The sequence below is a fragment of the Nelusetta ayraudi genome, unplaced genomic scaffold (genome assembly GCF_046127955.1).
Source record: "Nelusetta ayraudi isolate G7.1 ecotype Tasmania unplaced genomic scaffold, CSIRO-AGI_Nayr_v1 ptg000026l, whole genome shotgun sequence".
Lineage (NCBI taxonomy): Eukaryota > Metazoa > Chordata > Actinopteri > Tetraodontiformes > Monacanthidae > Nelusetta > Nelusetta ayraudi.
The window spans coordinates 12292017-12315342 of record NW_027466076.1 but is presented as its reverse complement, the minus strand read 5'-3'; the positions used below and the strand labels follow the sequence as shown (position 1 = coordinate 12315342).

The following is a 23326-nucleotide window of genomic DNA, read 5'->3' as shown; positions in this document are numbered from 1 at the left end:
CACCGTCGCAGAGAGCTGTCACTCGGCGCCGCCAGCCGCTGATGGAGACAGACAGCCGTCATCCGCAGCATTTACAACAAGACGCGGCACGATGTCTTACAGCAGCACCCCCCCCCGCCGCCCCCCCCCCATCCCACCTCTCCGCTTAAGATCCCGCCATCGACACGCCCGGGCGGAGCCGGCGGTGCTCCTCTCATCAGTTATCGCCGCCTTCGGGATGAAGGCGTCAGTCAGAGGTGTAAAACTGAGCCGCGCGTGACTGTGAAAGGCAGTGGGAAAGAAAAGTGATGTTAAAATGTCTTGTTCCTTTTAAAGAAGGAAGGGAAGAGGGGAACACATGCAAAAGAATTTCCTTATGAATATTTGGCAATAGGATCAAATTTTGGTTATGAAGCGACTCAACCTCACCGCCTCACCTAATGTTGACCTTCCCTAAACTTTGTGTCCATGTGTTCACATGGTTTCGGGGGCTCCTTGTGTCACACGTTGTTCTCCGTCAAACTCAAGAGTCTGATCTCTGACTGACCACCAAAACTAAATGTTCCGCTTCACTCACAGTTTTCGTTCAAACGGTCCGCATCGTGCCGCACTTTGACACCACGGGACCAAGACACTGAACAGAAAGGTCACGTGACCTTTGACTTTGTCGACGCCGTCGCCTTTTTTTGTTGTGGTCTAAGGCAATAGTCTGAGACGACGGAATGACCATCACAGTGGATCTAATTAGATGTCCTTACTTACAATATAACGTCATTCATTATTCATGCTACGATATAGTGTAGTGTACAATTCCATTTTTCATAGCCCCATAGTTGAACATCCCTCACATTTTGCAAGTCTTGTGTGCCTTGTGTGCCTTGCACACATTGCAGGACCCTGGTGACTTCAAGCCAGTTTGACACACCACTCATCTCATTCACAACTTATAGTAAAGTTTAGAAAAAAAAAAAAAAAGAAAAAAGAATTGAAGGAAGGTCTCTTCTCTCTGCCATGAAGTGACTCCGAATCTCTGACCCCTTTTTGCCAAGATGTTTAGATGTCACAAAGTGATTTTAGTTGAGATGCCACAAGGGGGCCCGAGAGCAAAGGGTCAGTCCTGAGCCCTTATGTCAGTCTAAGCTAAATTTAATGTCAGATTAAAGTTAAAGCGACTTTGTTATTTTTATTTATGTTGTTGTGCATGTAATCACAAGCACTCTGCCAGGTTCTGCTGCATTTTATTCAGATTTATTTGATTTGAAAATAAGGAATTTATTATTATTATTATTATTATTATTATTATTATTATTATTATTATTATTATTATTGATAATAATTGATAATATTATTATTATTATTATTATTATTATTGATAATAATAATGATAATAATAAGACTACTGTGTTTGTAACTGCGTTGATACGGATAAGATTAAATTGTTTCACATTTTAACGCATCCATTTCTCAAATAGCTCGCACATTATTTTATTTTTTTTAACAATACAGCCTTTTACAACTACAAGCCATGTTGGCTATAACCTGAATGGCCACTTCTTGGATTCTTACAAATTTCAAAATTGCGACAGCTCCCACCGAAACCCAGAAACTCCCTTCATTAAATCAAACACAACCAAATATTTGCTTGCTTTGCGTTGGGAAATGTTTGACATTTGCGCTCGCCAAACGACTCGAACCATTAAGGGCTTGTCAAGTGGATTTGCTGCTACGTTTTTATTATTTTGTTCCCCTCCCTTAGCCCACCCATCCACTAATAGCTGTGCCCCTCGCGCTGTCACTTTCGAGGTCTGTGAGCGCAGGATGTCGTGCTAAGCATCAGGCGAGGTTAAACCAGGCGTAGACGCGGAGAAACAGCCCAGCCGCTGCACCTAATTACAGCCGCGGAGGCCGCCGAGACAGGGAGCATGTTGGGAGTGAGCTTAATTAATGTAGCAGTAAAAAGTGTCCCTCCCTCTCCGTGTCCGTTCTGCTGTCGGCCGTTAGTTCCACCCCGGTGCTCCCGGAGCCGGGGAACAAATAGCAACTCTAATGATGGACATCCGCCTCCACCGCCGCGCCCCCCGCCCTCCTCCGCTCTCAAACCCCTCGGCCGGTCTGGGGTCAACACCCACCGCTCTGGTCCCCTGGGAGTCCAACGGAGAGAGTGGAGCGAGGAGGAGGGGGCGGGGGAAGCAGGGGGGTGGGTGGGGGCTTTGACTAGTTAGACAAGCATGTTCACTCCCATCAGGCCCGGGGAGAGCAGGAGACGGGCTCGTGTGCTGACTTCATTAGCACCGACGGGTCCAGGGGGAGCAGCGGGGCAGTTTAAAAGACTTCAGAAACACAGAGGGAAGGGTCTCATCAACTTTACTAACCAACGACTTTTATTTTTGCTTAAAAAAAAAAAATATATATATATATATATATATATATCTTGTATGCTGTAAATAAGCTAAGCGTCCTCGTGGCCCACCAAACAAATATTCATGAAATGAATCCACGCAGTCATAACTCTCATATTTATCAAACTGTTCAGGTCGATTGCGCTATGGATTTTAGCTCATGTTGCTCCGCTCTGCAGCGTTATGCAAACAACTTTGACAAGTTTACTTTCCCCCCCACCCCACCCCCGAATCGATGCGGAGCCATCGCAGCCACCGGCAAAAAGGTGCTCTTGGCAGTGGGTTTTCTTTCTCTCACTGGAGACAAGGAGGTACCAAGCAGATTGGCCACCTCATGTGTCACAAATCATTTTACTGTTGGTTAAGGCAACAAGCTAATGCGACGCCTAAAGCATGGAAATTTGTTGCAAAGCCAAAACAGGGAGTGAGCAGGATCAAAACCCAATGACCGGATCGCCATAAATTAGATAAATAGATAAAAAAAATAAAAAAAATAATAAAAAAATAATATAAATAAAATAAGGCATGTGTAAAATGATTTCAGCTTTACATGGTTATGAGGGCCATGTATTTGTGGTGGGAGCGTTCACTCATAGGAAGGTGCCAGGAGATGAAGGTCCTGACTGATAATTGCACTTCATGAATAGACACAAAGGAGGACGAGGAAACCGCGTGCTCCCATTATTTACACAGCAGGATCAATACGCATTATTAACGCGTCGTGAATATTTCATTGTTGAATCTTACGCCTCTAGATTATCTGTATTTAGACGCCTGCTCGTCTCTTTCTCTTTCTTTGGCTTTGCGCGCCGCGCGACCTCAGCTCGACCCTCGAGCTGGCGTCACTGTCATTGCTGCAGGGACAATTTAGCGGCGTGTCTGTCAGCAGGGTAACGCAATCTGCATGCAATAGAAAGACTTTAAAAAAAAAAACAAGGCTGGTGCTAAAGGTTATGAAAAACTAAACTAATAAACTAATCTATCAATATGCAATTACGTAGACACACAATATGCAACCAAAATGCAGTGGTTGGACACCTGATGCATTTGTGGTGAATTGTATTGCGCTGACAATCAGTCTAGAGTCTCTCCCCAGCGCAGTTTATTGTGCAGTCACCGTCACTCATCCACACGCTGCATGTGCACTGATCAGTCCAGTTCAGAGCTGCACGTCTCAGCAATACACCGACACATCAAGAGTACAAGAACTACAAGAATTCAGTTTTCTTACTTTGTCCTATTAACAATAAATGACAAAAAAAAACAAAAAAAAACATTTGGTCAGGCACCTATGATGATATTTTTAATGACAATAACTGGGATTATAACTGATAACTGATTGAGTCAAATTGTAAGGGTGTCTGAAAACTATATTTTTCCAGTACTGTATGGTAGCGGCGAGAGCATTTACACATCTGGGTGCCTGTATGTATTTATCTTTTTTTTTTTTCTTTCTTGGAAATATTTACCCACGGCAGTCGAACTACAGCAACATGAAATGGCATCTTCAAATGTTGACAAAAGTTTTGTCAAATCACAAAACATCACTATAGGCTCCTCGCGTGGGTTGCCGCAGTCGCAGCTGTCAAGTTTTTCGGGCGTCAATTTGGAAGTTGCGAAGCGACAAAACGAGCCGACGCTCCGGGGAGAGAATACAGCGGGGCACTCTCACGTATCAGGGTCTAGTCTAAACAAAACAAAAGGAATATCACAGGAAATTATGGTGTGAAAAGGTGCCATGAATGTTTCATGCCATCCAGCCACTGACATAAAGGGTATAAATATTGTATGCAAAGAGTAAAAAGCTCTCGTTTGAAGTCTTGAGAGCAAAGACAGTGGGAGAGAGAAGGGAGGGGAAGCAGGTAATTACGAGCGGGGCTCCTCTTTTGACGGATTATTATACTAAAGTGGGAGGAGGATCAAGCGAACAAGGCTAACCTCTCACAGCGGCGGTCTCCACCTATCAGTGACGGGAGCATTACAACCCAAGGAGCCACTTCCACTTGGCAAACGAGCGCGGAGCAGCGAGTCCCAGGCGGGCCGGAAAACAAAAGGGGGCAAACCTGAAACCTCGTGCCGCCGGAGCCGACGAAAAGCTCATTACACCGCTTTTAGTTGAAGCAACTGTCTTAAGTCTGGAACTAACTGGAGCGGATCCGATCGGCGCCCTGAAGGATGTTTTAGCTCCGCAGTCATGAGAACAGCAGGACCTGCCTGTTACCCACGCAAATGAAACCCGTTTGAAAGCAAATTGAACCAAGGGGGATGCTAAGTTTGATAAGTTCTTTAGCACAAGATGACATAAAAGAATAAAAAAAATTCTAACTATATATATATATATATACATATATACATATATATGTATATATATATATATATATATATATATATATATATATATATATATTGATATTGAGATAGATTGCGTGCTATTTCTAAACTCTCTTTCAACTGCAGCACAACCAAACTGTAATTAGTAATAGTTTTGACCAGTGAGCCATTATTGTATGTTTACACTTCTATCATGTATATATCTGTAATCATAAAATCACATCTTTTTTTTCCTCTGTACTGAAGGGCACTGAACAGTGACTGCAAATGAACTTTAAATGAATCCAACATCGCTCAAATAGCTCCACTTCAAGCAAACGCGGCGAAAAAGAAATACTCAAGTAAAGTACATTCATTCATTCATTCATTTTCCATACCCGCTTAGTCCCGAGCTCAGGCTCACAGGGGTCTGCTGGAGCCTATCCCAGCTGTCTTAGGGCGAAGGCAGGGTGACACCCTGGACAAGTGGCCAGTTCATCGCAGGGCCACATAGACACAGACAACCATTCACACTCACATGCACACCTACGGACAATTTAGAGTGTTCAATTGACCTCACATGCATGTTTTTGGAGTGTGGGAGGAAGCCGGAGAACCCGGAGAGAACCCACGCAGACACAGGGAGAACATGCAAACTCCACACAGAAAGGTCCCAGGCCCGAGGAAAGCTACAGTAACAAAGTATTTTCACTACGTTACTTCCCACGTCAGCGGAGAAGTGGCTGGCCGGGTCCTCGCTGACCTTGAGGGAGGTAGCGTTGCCTTTTGTGACATCACAAGGGGTGGAGAGCTGCGTGTTTTATCACACACTTTCAAAAAAGTGGAGCAAACCCCGAAAAGGAGCGAGGGGGGGGGGGGGGTGCAGACTCCTCATTTCTGGGCAGTTCATCGACAAGCCGGTGCGGCGTTTCGTTTTCGTGAAAAACATCCGTAGAAAGATTTATTTTTTTATTTTTTTATTTAAGCACAGTAGGGTACCTTCTGGGGAGCGCGAGGATATATACACTATACAAGGAGTCGTTGTAGTTGTAGTGAGAAAATGTCTTCTAATGCTGTCGCACGACTCGGCGGCTTTGCATTTGTTGGATGCTTTGGAGGTGGATGGGGGGGGCATTATTCATGACGAGAGCGGGGGCCGGAGTAGCAGCGGTCTCCACTTAACAAAAGGGACCGGGGGTTCAGATAGTTTGGAGCGGTTATCGTCATTAGCCGCAGCCGCATTGTGTCACAGATCCCACCACCGGCCTCTCCCCCCTGCTCGGATAATGTGATAAATGATTCACTTTCCCAGCCAAACGGAGAGACGAGCTTCGCCCCTAAGCTACCCCCCCCCCCCCCCCCCTCCCTTCCTGGGACCGAATCCGCACCACCGCCGGGTGAAGGAGCGCGGGCTGGGGCTTCAGACAGGAACGAAAGGAAAAGTTGAAAAAGGAAGTTTCCCCCTTTTTTTTCATGAAAGTCCTGAGCCGCCTCGCTTCTCCACTCCACTCCTCTCCTCGCCCCGGGGCAGGCTATCATCTCCGGGTGACACCAGAGGGAAGGCCGGGGGGTGGGGGGTGGTGGGGGGGGGGCGCTCTGGGGGAAAGGAGAGGCGGGGAGCCGCGGGAAAGGATCCCGGGCTGGGTCTCTCTGGTCCGGCTTCCCCTTTGATCATCAGCCGCCGACCTCCGTGTCTCTCGGAACGCAGTGTTTGTTTGCGTGAGTGTGTCGTCCCCCCTTCCCCTCCAAATTGTGTGTGTGGGGGGCGGGGGGGGGGGGGGGTGGAGGGGGTTAATTGTGTTTAACAATATCCTCTCCAACACCACCAGCAGCAGCAGCAGCAACAGCAGCCGCTGCCTCCTTGATTAGAATTAGAATCACATCTGGCGCCATGTTTCTGTCCCTCATTACTGCTGAATCTCATTAGGAGCCGCTCCCGCGGGACGGAGCGGCGGGGTTTTTAAGCACACTTTTCCCTTTCTTCCTGCCTCCCCGCTCATCGCGGCGCTCGCCGCCGCGCGCCGCCGCAGCCTCCCTCTCTTCTGCGTTTACATTAGCGGAAGTCCTCATCTGAGAGAATGACTGAGCGTGAGCAACCCCCCCCCCCCGCCCCTCCTCGAGCTTGGAAATTGTTTTACAGTGCCAATTAAAGTAGGTATGTTGAGTTTTTTTTTCTCTCTCTCCATAGTATGTATTATTCAGAGTGTATTATTTGTTGCGCTCTAAAAAAAAAAAAAGAAGAAGAAGAAAAAGAGAAGCCTCGCTAAAATAGGACTAGCGGAGGAAGTTCACTTACTCGCGATAAAAACTACAACAAAGGTTTGGAAATACAGTCAACATAAGGAAAATGAGGAAGTTTATTTATGGTGCCCTGAAGTCCCGCTGAATAATAGAAACCACTATTCAAACTTTCTTTTCTTTTTCCCCCTCGCAGAAATCTGTAAAGTTTGAGTCCAAAATATTTCACCTCAGTGAAATGTTAATTCAAACGCGCGGCAGGGCGGGGTTGGGGAAAGAGTTGCCGCACACACTTTGTCGACTAAACTTTGTGGGGAAAGGACAAGAAGAGCTGTAATTAAAATATTTTAATTGCTTTTATAAGACAGCGTAAAAAAAATAATAAAACAAACACATGAAGCATATTACATGATACATATATTAACAAAAAAATTTCCTGCGCTCCCGCGTGTTCTGCTGAACTTGAGCTTCTAGATGAGAGGGGAGTCGCAGAAGGTGCAGGGCGCCTGCAGTATCTTCTTTATCCACTCGGGATCTGCCACAGAAAGTAAAACAGGTCACCTTTTATTTCCAAATGTGAAGATCTTTACAGCCGACTGTTGGACTTGGACTTTGTAACTTGAACGAGATGCGAATATCAAGACCCTTGTAGCATCGCATTGCCTGAGATAACATCACTCGTCTTGACCCATTTGGCACGCTGGTGTTTTAGCATAAAACATGGTTTTGGATTAGCCTCATATTGAGAGAGGAGGCTGAATATGAGGGCGTCGAAAAGGGGGGAAAAAAACACTCAGCAGCCACTTTATTAGGTAGATTACGGTAGAATAGTTTTTTTTTAAAAACATTTATTTTCAGCCCTGGTTAACGATACGCATCCTGTGCGTTAAGTGTAACGATGAATGGCACTGGGGATGAACCGGCTTGCACCTTGCGGGCACTTGAACTCCGCTGTAACCTGAGGGGGGGTCAAGAAGTTGCCTCCCAATCTTTTTAAATGCTCATCAAGAAAAGTTTCGACAGCCACGTCTCCGTGGGTTTTAGTCGTCGCTGGCTGAGTCGTCGGAGGTGAGGGAAGAGCGACGGAGCGACGGAGAGCGGCGCTCACCCTCAGGCTGCGGCAGTCTGGCGACGGCATCCAGCAGGAGGCACCGTCTGAACGCCAGGCTTTGGCAGGCCTGGAATGACAAGGTGCACCTGGAGGAGAGCGAGAGAAAGGCATGAAGGGAGGCGGCGGCTGGCGGTGGACGCACGCACACGCACACACACGCACACACACACACACACACACACACACACACACAGGTAGACAAACAAAAACAAGCAGAGCGGAAACGCGCGGCGGAGTCCTACTGACGGGCTCCAGATTTCGTAGTCGGTGCCCAACCAGAGGCATCCTGTGCGAGCTGGCGAGGAGGCAGCAGCAGGGATGTTTGACAGGAGGATATTTATGAGGCGATGAGAGCGGTGCGCAGGTAAATATCAAGTGGTGGGCGGCTTGATTACGGCGCCGCAACGACAAATAAAACCCGCCAAAGAATGCCATTTGCATTCTTTTGACGGGTGGCATTTGAACTTCTCTCAGAAATCACAGCTGCAGCGATGGAGAAATGTATATTTAGCGAGTTGAATAACTGCAGGAGATGAGAGCTGGCTGGGTTTTTATTTTTTTTATTTTTTTTTAATTGTACCTGAGCCACTGGTGGCCGTTCTTACAGACGGCCCGTTTGTGGTCCGTGTAGGGCAGCACCTCCTGGCACAGGGTGCAGCGCTCCATGAACATCTGCTTGTTCATCTTTTTCCGGATGTGGCCAATCAGGACCTGGAGGAGGGAGGGTGAGGCGGGGTGGGGCGGGGAGGGTGACACGTGGCGTGAGGACGGGAAACAAACAGTCGACTTGTGTGACTCGAAGCAGGAGAAGACTTGAAGGTAATGCAGAGAGAGGGAAATTTTATGACGATGATACAATTTTTTGACTTGGGTTCAGCATCACGAGAGGCTCTGCAAAGTACTCCTTTATTGAACAAGTTAAAGTGCCTTCACCTTGGCAATATGAATTTAAAATGTAAATGTAATGATGTGGTCAAAGGTGCGGGGCTAACAAGAGAAACTGTAAAGGTTTACGCTCAAGCTCAAAAATAGTGACATTTTGTAGCTGCTGCTTTATACCTTCTCATGTTGTGTAGTTTTTCAAAGGTTTGACAGTACTTTTTTTTTTTTTTTTTTTTCACTCCCAAGGCAAAGCCCATCAGGATGCCATCAGTCGACGCTGGGTGATCCTACACTCCGTCTGGCTTTTACGGAGCAACTAAAAGAGACAACGGCCCAAACGTCTCTGTCACGCAACTCTTGGTTCGGACTGACCTCAAAGGGTTTGAGGGGATCAAGATCAGTGAATACGGTTTAGTTTTCTCATCAAATCACACTTTGCTCCTTCTCCCCATATACACGCAGCTGAGAAAATCTAATTATTGACGGGAGCGTGTCCTCCACCCCCACACTAGGGGGCGATGTGAGTCTTTTCAGCGTGTTTAGCTTTCGGCTAAGCTCTTTGGTCGCACAATAACAAAACAGTGCTGTAATGTCCACACTCATCTTCAATTGAATGAGTTTTCCTCACCGAACAGCTACAGATGTGCTACAGATCCACCGCCTTCCTTCTCGGCACATGCGGGTTCGGAAAACAGACTGGTGGGAGAGGGTTTGGAATGGTAGTGTATGGAGCTTCAGTAAAGGCAATGAAACGCATCTACCGACTCCTTTTATTGTGTTGATAAATAGAAGTAGAAAACGCAGCGCTAACGAAAGAGTTTTGAACTCATTTCTGAATAACGCGCAGAACGTTTGAGGAACTTTGTGGACGCTTGTGAAGCCGCTTGGAGCCTCCAGGAAGCAACTACGAGCACCAATTCAACTCCAGGTGAGAAGTGCGATTGTCGTGTATGAACTGGCGGGTTGTACAGCGCACCGTGTCGTTGCAAACCTTTTTTTTGGAGAACACAAATGAACTAAGATGTTCTCGGTTGTGTCCTCAGTCTTACACAAACTCGGGGTTGAAGGTTGAAGCTCGTGTCTTGAATGTTTTTGTTCCAGTTAAACTCTGACTAAGGCATGATTCCAATTCCAATCACATTATTGAGATTGCCTAATTTATTGTTACAGATACGGCCCATAAAGTTTTGGCTTGAGGACGTTAGGCTGGTTTGCCAGGTTTGACAGTTTCGGTGATGGCGCCACTGCCATTGGCTTCCTTTTCAATCAAAGTCAGTGTCATTCGTGTCCGTGCTGACAAACAAGGGCAGAGTTAGCACTCATTTTCACAGATAGAATTTTAAAGATTTCCATGACCTTGCATGAAATTTACTGCAATTTGTACTTAGAAGACTTGAACCTTGAGCCAATTACCTGGCAGTACAATAATGGCGTAAAACTTTGAAAATACAGATACAATATTTGTATTTGTCTTCAGGTTAATAAAAACAGAGGTTCACGGAGCCGTAGTACCGCTGGAGACCAAGACGCAAGAGCAGCACGCAGCCGACGTTAGAGTAGAACAATGGAAAATTTAACTAGTTCGTAAGGGGGTACGTTCAAATTTCCTGATTTTTCCAAAAGTATAAGTGATTTCCCAAAATTCCAAGACTTTTCCAGACCTGGAAAATGGCATTTTGTGAATTCCAAGATTTTCCAAGAAGCTTGAAAGCCAACCTGTTTTAAAAGGGATCTCAAATGGTTTTTATGTAGTTGCAAACCCTACGCGGTGTTTTTTTTTTTTGTTGACGTCACGCAGTAGGCGATGGGTAAAGAATAAGTCAACTACTTTACCTCCGAATCTCTGTCGCCAGTGTCTCCCGAGAGGTGGTCCATCAGGCCACAGGTGGGGACGCTGGTGTTCTCTGCGATCCAAGTGTTGAGGTACACCACGCCCAGCACCTTCTTAGCGTTCTTCCTCATGATGTGGCCTTCGACCGAGTCGATCCAAGTCTGCACCTCGGCCATCCGCTCCTCCGGGTCGGCCTCCTGCTTCGGCGGCGGCCCGCGCCCCTCCGCCGGGCCGCCGCCGTCCACGTCCCTCTCGTCCTGCCCGTCCTCCCGGTCCTCGTCGAGCACCCTCCCGCCCTCGCAGAAGGGCTTCCAGGTGTGTTCCGTGGGCGGCAAGCGGAACGACTGGTAGAGCACGCGCACCAGAAAGAGCTTGAAGCGCCACAGGTAGGCCGAGTCCGACTCCCGGATCTTCTCCTCGAGCTCGTCCAGCAGCCGCGCGGGGATGCACTTGTTCCTCAGGACCTGCCACCGGACCAGATCCAGCAGGTCGGCCTCCTTGTACAGGCTCTGGGCGGGCGACTTCAGGAGCTGCGTCGCCGCCGCCTCGGGCGACTTCAGAGCGACGAAGTTCACACGGTGGTCGCCGGTGGCGCATCGCGCGCTGGCGAAAGCCATGTAGGCGTCGTTGCGGCTCACCGCCAGCCCCTGTATCCTGCCCTTGCCCGGGACGCCCTCGGGCCCCATCAGGTCCTCCTGCTGGAAAACCAGCGTCTTCTCCGCGAACTCGGGCGTCAGCTTTTTGACCCGGCCGTCCGCCGAGCAGGTGTACACCGCCGCGCTGTGCCGGCTCACGGCCAGCGCGAGGACGGGCAGCGAGTGGAGGCCCGTCACGTGCGAGTTGTGCACGTTGAGGCCCGCCGGCGAGATGACGAGCAAGCACCAGAAGACGTAGCAGCCGCGCGAGGCCACGACCAGGCTGCAGCGGGACCCGAGGGCGGGGTGGTCCACGGCCACGCACCTCAGGTTGTGCACGGCGATGCCGTCGCGCTCCTTCCACAGGACCACCGGGTGGCGCAGCGTGAAGTAGCCCTTCACGCCCGCCAGGCTGACCGGCACGATCCGCACCGGTCCCGCTTCGCTGCCGACGATCAGCCCGCTCATGCGCCGCTCGCCGCTCTCGTGCTCCCACCACGCCAGGTCGCTGGGCCGCGTCACGCCCGACTCGATCAGGTCGTAAAACGCCACGTCGCCGTCGCAGGCGGCGGGCAGGGTGAACTTCCACAGGACCAGGTCGCCGTTTTCCATCAGCACCGCGAGCAGGACCATGTCGGCGTCCGCGCACGTGTTGTCCGACTGCACGTGCTTGAGGGTGTAAACGCTCGACCAGTCCATCCTCAGGGGCGTTTGCATGCGGTGGCGCCGCTGCAGCTCCTCAAAGTCCCGCAGGTCGGCCTCCGGGGGCCTGCCGTCCTTCTGGGCGTAGCCGCGCTCTGCCAGCCTGGCGCTGTACTTCTCGGTCAGGTCTACGAGCGCGTTCCACTCGAGGCGTCTGTGGCTGTAGTGCACCGTGAGCCTGTGGTCGAGCGTTAGACAAGCGAGCAGGCAGCGCCCGCTCGAGTCGCAACCTAACGGGGACCAAGCAGCATATTTTATGCCTTTGTGCGGCCCCAACGACGGGTTCATCACGGTGTCGGCCAAAAACACTTGCCTTACGGTGGGGTCCGGGTGCGTCGAGAAATGCTCCACAGACTGGGCCAGCTCTGCTGCTGGCCCCACCTTTTGTTTCAAAATAACACAAAACAAAGCACACAAATCAAGCAACTTTTAAAGTCGAGACTTTCCCTTTTTTTTTTAAGTCATTTTTAAAAGATATATATGTACATATATATTATTTTTCTATTTTTGTGGAACAAATTTCAGTGCTGTGGAATAAATTTGCTTTGCACCTCGGGCTGCAACAATTAGTTGACGCAATCGATCATGTCGATAACAGAAATGCGTCTGTTATAGTGAATTGCATACGGATAAAATCACACTCCAGTTGCTACAAGCTCATCTGTACCTGCATTCCATTACTGAGCATTGAGAATAGTGTCGCTTGTTGTTTATATCCTGCATTAAAAAAAAAAAAAAAGAGAGAGAGAGAGAAGAAGAAGAATGTCTTCTTTGAATTTGAACGATTCCGGTTCTAATTTTAATTCCTTGTTTGGATTCCGGTTCCAAACAACTCTCGATTTGATTCTTTTTAAGAGGCGGGGTCAAAGATTTCTTCCTCCATGAATTTTACATCTGTTAACTTTTGTGAACTTTACTTATTTTAGTAAATACAAATAGTATATTTATCATGTCTATGAATATGAACGTATGTTCATTCAATAATAATAACAACAATAATTATAATAATGTAAAATAGCTGATATTATATAGGTTTTAAAATCTTAATATTAACAGTTTAGCGCAGACAATGCCAGAAAACGTAGTGCTTGGTTTTTGACGACATATTATTATGTGCATTTTAACAGCGTTTTCTGAGTTATTTTGTCACTTTTAAAACATGACAGGCTGTCATATCGTGCAGTGTTGTGTAGACTGTAATGTGGCGTTGGAAATGTTTGTTGGCTCGAGCAAAAAGAACAAGAAACACCTTCAAATAAGTTTGGGGTATTTTCAAGGCAAATTGAGGGTAACCACTTTCTCAGGAAGCCCAAATCAAAATGTTGCCTGGTGCTGACGTCACTCGCGAATACTCCAGGAAAGCCATGCTTGCTGTGAGTCTCAGTGGCTCACGAAGGCAGACAGGTGATATACTCTGTATGAGTTTGATTTTGTTGGAGTGAGATCGAGTCCAGCTTGACGCAAAATTGTTTTCCTTTTCAGATTTTCTTTATTTTCATTTTTTTTTAATGTCACTGGTACATAGTGCTCACTTATAGAAGAAGCGTATTCGTTGCGGTAGATGCAGGCTGCGACTTTAAAATCGCCGGTAATATGTTAGCGGTGCAGGTTTGTGAATTTGTGTCAGATGTGCTGACGGCGGCGCAGCACATCTGCTGCTGTTCGGCAAGGGAACCAGTTCAATGGGAAACCAGTAGGGACGCAACACCGGCACAGCGCGTCAAAGACAGGGCACTCTGTTCATTCCTGGGAGGTGTTTCCTCGTGTTAGTCGCGCACCCTCCTTTGCACAAAAAATTGTTTCGCACGTTGTACATTTAGCAGTAAAAGCAGACTTTACGGCAGTGATTAGTGGATTACAGCCCCTGTCAATACTCACGTATTGTTGTTTTTTTTTTTAGGTATTTTACTGTGATAAACATTTCACCTTTAAATGGTGAATTAATATACCTTTGATATGTTATGTTTAAAAATGTAACATCTCTGTCGCAGATAAATGTTTTCTGTCATTATTTTAATATATTTGTTTCAAACACGTATGCTGTCAGAGTACCACAGAATAACACAGGTGTGAATATTTAAGCAAGTTATGGTTAAGCAGAATTCCAAAATAGACAGTGAAAAATAAAGAGGTTAATCCTGACTAATCGGAAAAAAAAATCATCTATAGATTGTCAACAACAAAAACAGTCGTTAACTGCAGTCCCAGTCGCGACTTGAGGACATGATTAAGAAAATAAACGTGACTCCGCCAGTTAAGAAGCACTGATCTATAAATAAAGTGCTATTTCGATAGCAACAAAGTCTTCATTTCCAAAACATTTGCTTAAGAACTTATCTTGTCCTCAAGTACTATTGTTTATATATATAGTTTTATGCTCCTAAACCATGAAAATGCAGTCTGACTCTTAACATTATGCATTAGGCTGGCACAACAATGCAGCATCCTTATTGCTACCCTTACTAACCGCAGCTGCAACAGCAAACTGCAAGTGCAGACATGGCAGCAGATAAACAGTGAACCGACTCCTGTAAAGATTTAATATAACTGTAATTGTCATTTGTTATTCACAAAAAGGATTCAAAAAGCAAAGGAAGATTTAGATGAACCTTTATGTCGGTTGGTGAAGAGGCAGACAGGCCAGTCTGAAGTCAGACCTCCTCGGCTCATCCGGAAAACTACATGGAATTCTCTCCCTTGAACACTGAGCTTCCTGTTGTGCTGGAGATGCACAACAAGCTCGTGTGGCTCTGCTCGTTGGGCCACGTCCTGCTTCTTTTACCGCAGTGTGTCTGGGTATTTTATGCAGTGGTAGCAGTAGACAGATAGTGCTACAGTCTAGTGTTCCCCCAGCAGCCATTCAATTTACAAGCACTTTATCATTTCTATATATGACAGCGGGAAAACAAATATTGCCCGCCTGCCGCTGTGCCTTGCGGATTATAAAATTCGGCTCCATCCAGCATCTAATCTGCCAAGCGGAATTTTTTTCCCCCCCTCCCTTTTCTTTGGAGCGGATACGAACCTATAAACATTCATGTTTACACACTAGAGCAGCTGCACCGGGACAGATTTACCCGACAAAATTGTTTTTCAGTTTCTCTTTTCGTCAACAATTGTAATCCGTCGCTTTAATTATCTCCCTCGCAGTAAACACCCGGAAAATACACAACAATCCAGCGCTGCCAAACTAATGGCACACGAGTGAATATTAGCTTGGCAGCGCGTCTGAGGCGTGTTTGCGCGAGTTGCTTCAAAACCCGACAATGCCACCGCAGTAAACTCACAGATGTCATTTTGTAATTACCTATATTCTGCACACAATACTTTTCAGGAAGAATGTTGGGACACTGCGTGACGCATCAATCATCACTGTTTATGGACAACGGGTGGTAAGACTTTCCCAAGCTCATGGCGTTTATAAAATCTGAACTTTTACAATGTCTGTTTCTTCTATGTGTCTCTAAATATTCTGTGTTGCTGATAGCCATTTAAAATGCGTTGCCAAAACAGTGCCCTCTGCCTGACTGGTGTAAATTTGTACCTGTTTAAACTTTGCTGACGCAACAAACAGTGGCGGATGACGCTGCTCCTGGAATGACAGATGCAGGAGGATCCTTTTTTTCATTCATCTTCTATACCTATTCTATATTCCTATTCAGGGTCACGGGGGTCTGCTGGAGCCTATCCCAGCTGTCTTAGGGCGAAGGCAGGGTGACACCCTGGACAAGTCGCCAGTTCATCGCAGGGCCACATAGACACAGACAACCATTCACACTCACATGCACACCTACGGACAATTTAGAGCGTTCAATTGACCTCACATGCATGTTTTTGGAGTGTGGGAGGAAGCCGGAGAACCCGGAGAGAACCCACGCAGACACAGGGAGAACATGCAAACTCCACACAGAAAGGTCCCAGGTCCCGGGCCCCGGAATCGAACCCAAGACCTTCTTGCTGTGAGGCGGCAGCGCTGACCACTGCGCCACCGTGTCGCCCTGCATGACAGATGCAGGAGGATCGTAATAATCAAATCTGTATTTTTAGCACTGAAGACCACATAGTCAATGTGTTCCCTGCTGAGGTAAAAAAAACAACGTGTGACTCCATTAAAAAATAACTATAGAACTAAGGAAACCTTTCAGATGAGGGGCAAAACATCTTCAAATGGTAACAATCAAAGACTACAACAGTGTGGACACAACTAACAGCTTTCCCAGATATGTAAGAACAATGGCAGGAATCTGTTTCATACACAATTTACACATATAACAGAGGCCTGGCTTTAATCTAGGGCTGCAACTAACGATTATTTTTTTCGATTAGTCAATTTGTCACGATTATCTTCTTTATTTTCACCATCTCTTTTTTAGACTTATGTTTTACCTAACTTGCTTAAATCTTCACACCTGTGTTATACTGTTATACTCTACACAGCATACGTTTTGAAAGAAATATATTAAAATGATGACACACAAAGCATTTATCTGTGACATAGTATGGTATATTTTTCGATGTGACAAAAAAGAATTCCCGCACGCGTGGCCAACTTGCAAACTTTTTAATGCAACGTTTCAGTCATAGTCTATGAGTTGGCCACATGTGCGGGAATTCTTTTTTTGTCAGTTTGGACTTTATTGTCACCTTCCGACAAACCAGCCGTGTCAATCGATGTGCGAGGATTTTTGCCTTTTATATTTTTCAATGTAAAATATCATAGCTTTTCATAAGTTAAAGGTTATATGCAATGTTTATCACAGTTAAATACCTTAAAAAGATTTTCTTCCAACTGAAATATCGAATTAATATGCCGTAAACAATTCAGTTGATAAGTGATAAGGGAATAATAGTGTTACAATTCAGTATAAACGCTAGTATTGACAGGGGCTGTGATTCACTAATTACTGCCGTATTACTACCTTTTAAGAGAAAAAGCCGTTCTTCTTCTCTGTTTTTGCAGGATGTTAACGAGCGACACTGCCATCCTCAGCGCCCAGTACAGCACTGCAGCTACAAAGGAACAGGTAGCGGCCGGAGTGGGATTTTATCGCCCACGAATTTATGTTGTCGACGTAATCGATTACGTTGGCTAATCGTTGCAGCACTACTTTAATCTGACATCATAATCTGACAGCATCAAAAATCATTCTGAAATAATTTGTTGTACAAAAAAAGCATGAGTGGCAATAATTAACGAAGCTAGTAGCAACGATCAGGATGCTAGTTGAGGTAGTTTCTGTGGTGCTTAAGGGCTCCTAATGATTCCACGACTAAAGAGAGCAGGAACTTGTTGCTCCTGGTGTTGACAAATGCTCTGTCATCCAATATGTGAGACTCAGATATAGGAAGTTGTCTTTTTAACCATTACATGGATGGGCACCTGCATGTGCAATTATCATAATAATAATAATAATAATAATAACAATAATAATAATAATAATAATAATAATAATACTTTTAATGGCACCCCGTGATCCTGAGTTCAGGAAGAAGCAGTTATTGAAAATGGATGGATGGATAACTGTGACAGGATGTAACAAACAATTAAGAATAATTATTTAACCCGTTCGTGTGGACGGAGGTCGAGTTGCTTTTAAGCTGTTTTTTATCGATCATTTTTGATCTTGCTTTATTATTAACGACAACTTGCAGACATTATGCTTCGCCAACGTTCCCGAGGCTGAGCGAACTCCACATTTGTAAACACGCACCTGTATTTTGGGCGACTCGTTCGGGACGGGCAGCGACGTCCTGAGTAGCACCAGGTCCTGCTTGTTGCTGTGGACGTCGCACACCAGCTCCATCACCGCCAGCGAGCCGCTGGTGCACACTGCCAGGCGGTGGTCCTGCGACCAGACGAGCGGCTCCTGCCCGCACGGTGGGGACATGAGTGGCAGGACGGGTTCCCGCTTCACGTTCACGTCACCCGAGCCAAGTGCCTGGTCGCCCTCGGAGCCCGGTTCTGCCTTTACCGGTACGTTACTGATGGGTGTACACACAGCTTCTGTATGACCGGCGGCCGCCATGTTTTTTGAGTGAAGGAAGTGACGTCACCCAGTGACGCGCGTCAACGTGCCGGAACAGCGTGTTTTCCGTTCAAAATCACTGTATTTATTTATTTATTCATTTATTTATCTATTTATTTATTTTAAAGTTATATAGTTTCACGCCAGTATAGTTTTTTGAATGCCGAAATAGAGTATTAATATATTAATATTATGTTGATTTTGTATTTACACTCAACTACTTTTGCGTTTTAATTGCAGTTGCAGCAGTTATTTAAATATAATTAAACTACTTATTTTATAACTAACACTCTTATTTTCATCAATTTGTTTGAAGTATATTCACTGTTTGTATGTTAGTTTTAAAGGATACAGTACTCTCAGCGATTAAGGTTTTCAGGCATAAAAGTGGAATGTCAGTTTTCATTCCACATAAAAATGGTTTGCTTAATTTTCTGTGCCAGAATGATGGCAAACGTGTGGAATATTAGCTTGCATGCAGAACAAATTGGTTTCCAAATACAGATATAATATTAAATAGAAATGAATGCCTGTCTACACATAGTCTCTTATTCCTATTGTAGGTGAGCTCAGTTCTAACGTTTCTGAGCCAACAATAGCCTTGAACGGTGTGCCACGACTTGAACATTATTGTGTTAATTAGATTAGACGAGATGAAACTTTAATGACGTCCACGGGGAGTTTTTGGAATGTATGTGACATGCTCAGTCCAAGAGGATAAGTCTCAGTTTAAGTGATGCTGACACTCAAATATGACACACCTACCAATTTCAGAGGGGGATTAAAAAAAAAGAAAGAAAGAAAAACAGCCAGATGCTTGACAGGGGATGACAGAGACATCAGTCATTTCCTGAGTCCGAGCATACTCTGTCATCACTGAGAGGAGCCCTCAGTGTCATATTTCATCGGCAATTAACAGAATTAAGATTGTACGCTTCACAGTTGAAGGCTCATCTATATATCAACGCCTTCTATGCAATGAGTCCCTGCATGCTCTAGGCCGGGTCAAAGGTCTAACTGCCACAGTCGGCTGCCGAGACTGCCAGGCAGATAGCAATTAGTCAAAGCCCGTGAATGGAAACCTCCACTCCCAGTAGCTGTGTGATTCTCAGCGAGACGACAGCGGGACTTCAACAGGCTGAGTTATTTGTCACAAAACAAATTGCTACAAATCTGCAAGACAAATATAGAATAACGCGCCCCGCCATGTTTTAATCTCCCATTTTTCCGTCTTTTGTTTCGATAATCGAAATGAATAAATGAACGTAGACCATGGTATGTTTCATTCTTAATGAAGCGTGTAGTGGATGAATATTTCACACACCTGCTGTGTGTCTTTGGTGGGTTTTGACTGGGGACCCAGTCCCAGCCCGCTATGTATGAATGTTGGATTAAAGATTCATCAAATGCTGTCACAAAAACTTTATCCTCTCCTGTCAGCCGCACATAAATGCAGAAACAGGCCCCCCAGCACAGGCCAGAGGAGCCCAGCCACAAATTGAACCTGCAGCCTGCGCTATGCAGCTGTGGATTTATTTAGGCTGCACTCCTGCCATGTCTGAGGGGGTTATGCTATGTAGCATTAGAGTATGGATAGAGAAGGGGTCACATCAGGTCAATCTCCTGCATCTCCAACATCCACCTGCCGCATTGTTATTGCCTGCAGGGTACCTCCTCAGCCTTTCAACCCTCGGCGGACCACATCCTCCACTGTTGAGCTCGCTCACGGTGTCGCCGGAGCTGCTTACACGTATCTGGCGAGTGGGGTGGCAGGGGGGGCGGTGGGGGGAAGCGGAGCCTGCAGGGAGGTTTTTTGATGCATGGTTCATCATACATGTTTTAATCATTCAGTCTCTCAGACAGCTCCCAGGAGGGGGCTGCTGCAGCACATTACCGAGTACACACAATTAGTGATATAATCATGATGATGATAATGAAATGTATTTAGAGCATATCAGCATGCCTCTCTCCCCCGTTCGGGGAGACATTAGCAGGACTGCAGCCCTGGATGAGCATCAGTGAATCCAGGCTCCCCAGTCCCCTCTCCAAACCACCCCCCCACCCCACTGAGAGCGGCAGGTTGCCACGTCAGAGATTAGCAGCCATAGCCGTCGACGCGGCGTTCCTTCTGCACCGTCGACTGCAAAAAGCCTCACCTGACAGGTGTTGCTCTCAATCAGCGCTCCTCATCCTTCCCCCGCCACATTACCCTTGGAGGGGAGTAAGGGGGGAGGGGGAGTACAAGGAAGCTTTCCATACGCCTTTATGCTTCCTGACAGGCTCTGCCAAGTGATGCCAGCAAGACGCGCCAGGATTACGGCACAACCTCAGAAAAACCTGCACCGGAAAAAAACAACAACAAAACAAACAAACAAACAAACAAAAACCAGCCAATCCCCTTTTCAATAAGGCACTACTGATATCCCATCAGTGACATCAGTGGGAAACACAGTCCTGGCCTTTATTTTAGCTTCCCCTCAGGAATGTTCAGTCACCTGTTAAAGGTCAAGGTGATGGGATGTCATGATGAGAGGAAGGTGCATCAGTGCTAGAATAACAGTGTTTGCTCTGAACTGAACTCTTTTAACAGACTATAGGCCAGAGTGATATCAGTGACAGCTGTGTACACTGTCAGGCCAAGGGCCTCTTTCATACTCCATGCATATGGTTTCTTTCTGGAATTGTCCGATTAAATATTAAATGCCTCTGTGTTTAGATCTTTATTTTTCATCCTGCGATCCGGTGGAGCGTCGATCCATTCTCTATCACCGCCTATACTGCCCTCAGGGCTCTGCAGGCCCTGGACCCTGTATCATCTATGCCACGTTAGATCCCCAATGAGTTGCTTGTTCATCACAGGCCGAACGCAGAAAACAAACAGCCATCCGCACTTACATTCCCACCCATTGATGCCAGTTAACCCGCCATGCATGTCTTTAGACTGTGGGAGGAGGCAAGAGTACCTAGAGGGAACTCACGCAGACATGGGAAGCACATGCAAGTCGAAAATCAAACCCCCAACCTTCTCACATCAAAGCAACAGGGGCAACCCCCTCCAAGAGAGGACTCTTGCACAATGATCGAAAGAAGGGCTTTAGGGCTCCAGAAAAGTGCACATTTTAGCCTCTGTCTGAAGTTTGTTCGGTCAGGCACAAAAACCAGGTAGCCATGTGACAGTCTCAGAAGTTGGGAAAGCACTGCGCTGGTGGCCTTGCCACTACCACAGTAAAAGTATCTGTGCCCCCTTTGTGACACCACACATGGCTGTACACAGAAATGTACACATATTATTGTCAGACATTTTAATGCTGTTAGAGTGAATTTTGCATTGAGGAAAGCAAATGAAATGTTGCTGAATAAAACAACAGATTTGGTCTCCGACTTGGCATCCCAGCAGGAACAAGTGTTGCATCTCTAAGAAAGCACTTGCCGTTTGTTTGTTTAGTTTTGTCCTTATGCTTGTGCTATGCTTCTAATTCATTTGTTTAAATTAGTATTTGTATGTCTGAATGTACAGCACCTTGGCCACCCCTGTGGTTTTTAAAATGTGCTATATAAATAAAGTTGATGATGATGATGATGATGACGACGACGATGCATGATAGGTTATGTCAGTCAGAAGCTTTTGGGGATATAGACAGAATGGTTGGCCACTTATTGATTGAGGGTTTTTTCTGAGCCATATGAGATAAGATTATTATTATTTTTTAAACTGAACAAAGAAAGTGTTCCTTGTGACTGCTATGGATTTATTTTTCATGTTTGCTTTTGTATTAACCACTGTGGAAAGAGACTTGATGCATTTGCAGATAATATGTCTTAGCAATTGGACTGCTCCCTCTAAGAGGTGCATCAGTGGAGCTGCTGCGTTCTGGGACTATTTGTTTAGTTCCTGCCAAGACCTATTAGTCAGGAGTTTACCTGAGGCCAAGCCCTAATCCGTTGTTAATTAATGGGAACACTGAAATTGATTGGGTAGAGTTTCGTTGGAAAAGTGGCCTCGCCATTTATTCTGGGCGATAATGGCTGAATTATTCATCCCGTGCAATGATTAATTAAAAAAGGCCCCAGGTCCTTTGGCAGGTACAGGCTGAGGAGCCACATGCTGACATTCCCATGTGATGTGTTGCATGTCCCTGCCTCTCCTGCCCTCCTCTGGCTTTTTTCTGCTTCTCCTGAGAGAAGGTGCCCTTCCACATTTCACGTGCTTTTGCACTTAACATTTGACCTACTGTTCAAATACAAGAGGTGAAAGAACAGGGGCCAGATTCCATCTGTAAAATCCGGATGGGAGCACATTTAAATGGCTGTAATGGTTCTGGATACATACAGAATACTAATCTACCTGGTTCAGATGACTAGTTTGTATTGTGTATTTCTTTGAAAACTGACTTTATAGAGACGTGTTCAATATAGTCATCAGGTCAAAGCGGTGAAAGGACTTGAGGGGAAAGATCACCCAATGATTCCCAGGCGTGGCACCGCTGCTGCCAACCGCTCCCTCAGGGGATGGGTCAAATGCAGAGAACAAATTTTGCATCCTTCGAGAAGTGACAGTCAGTGGGACTTTAACCTTAACTTTCACTCTAACTGATTTGGCAAAATGTACTTTTTAGTAGCTTTGTCCCAAAACTTCTTCACTTTTTCACTTTTCAACTGCAAAATTTGGACACAGGCAGGAAAACTAACATTAGGGACTTGCTCTGATAATGATCACGCAGTTTGTTCTTTATTCGTGATTGCATGCAATGTTCTGCTAAATCAGATATTGACCTTAAAATTGGTGGATTCCACTTGGTGGGTAGTTTGCAAGTGAGAGCCAGTCGCGGAGCCGTGGTTATTGTACTACGTTGTGGCTCTGCAAAAAAAAACAAAAACAAAAAAAACACATGACCTCTTTTTGGGCCTTCGGGCAGAAGTAGATGTTTGAGACGTTCCCTTCCACTCTGGTGCGTAGTGCCTGACTGCAATAGGCTGCTGTCAGAGTCAGGTATGCTGGCGCTGCTGTTTGTGTCCTTTGACCAAGTGTGGGCAGCTGGCAGTGGGCAGGACATGCCCTGTGGCAGTGCCAGGGGAGGGGCGGTAGGGCTGGGGTCCGCACACGCTCTTGCCTCTGCTCAGGCCCCGCTAATGGAATGGGGCTGGGCCGCCCATATGGCACTTGTGAGAAGGACTGGGGGCTCTGGAGGTTGGCACGTTGAGTCACCAGGCAG

General features: G+C 46.2%; 1 protein-coding gene across 1 annotated transcript; it reads right to left on the bottom strand.

Moving 5' to 3' along the window:
- Positions 1–7258: 7258 nt before the first annotated feature.
- Positions 7259–18152, bottom strand: gtf3c4 (general transcription factor IIIC, polypeptide 4). The gene is made up of 5 exons (XM_076029870.1): positions 17799–18152; positions 10753–12468; positions 8618–8748; positions 8035–8123; positions 7259–7461 (listed from the first exon to the last, which is right to left on the bottom strand). The coding sequence occupies exons 1-5, from the start codon at positions 18111–18113 to the stop codon at positions 7397–7399; spliced, it is 2316 nt and encodes a 771-aa protein (XP_075885985.1). The 5' UTR covers positions 18114–18152; the 3' UTR covers positions 7259–7396.
- Positions 18153–23326: the final 5174 nt, after the last annotated feature.

Coding starts and splice junctions, on each gene's coding strand:
- gtf3c4 (XM_076029870.1), bottom strand. CDS start 18,113: ATGGCGGCCGCCGGTCATACAGAAGCTGTGTGTACACCCATCAGTAAC. Junction 8,749..10,752: donor CTGGCGACAGAGATTCGGAG/GTAAAGTAGTTG, acceptor TCCCTCCTCCAG/GTCCTGATTGGCCACATCCG. Junction 8,124..8,617: donor AACGGCCACCAGTGGCTCAG/GTACAATTAAAA, acceptor GCTCTCCTCCAG/GTGCACCTTGTCATTCCAGG.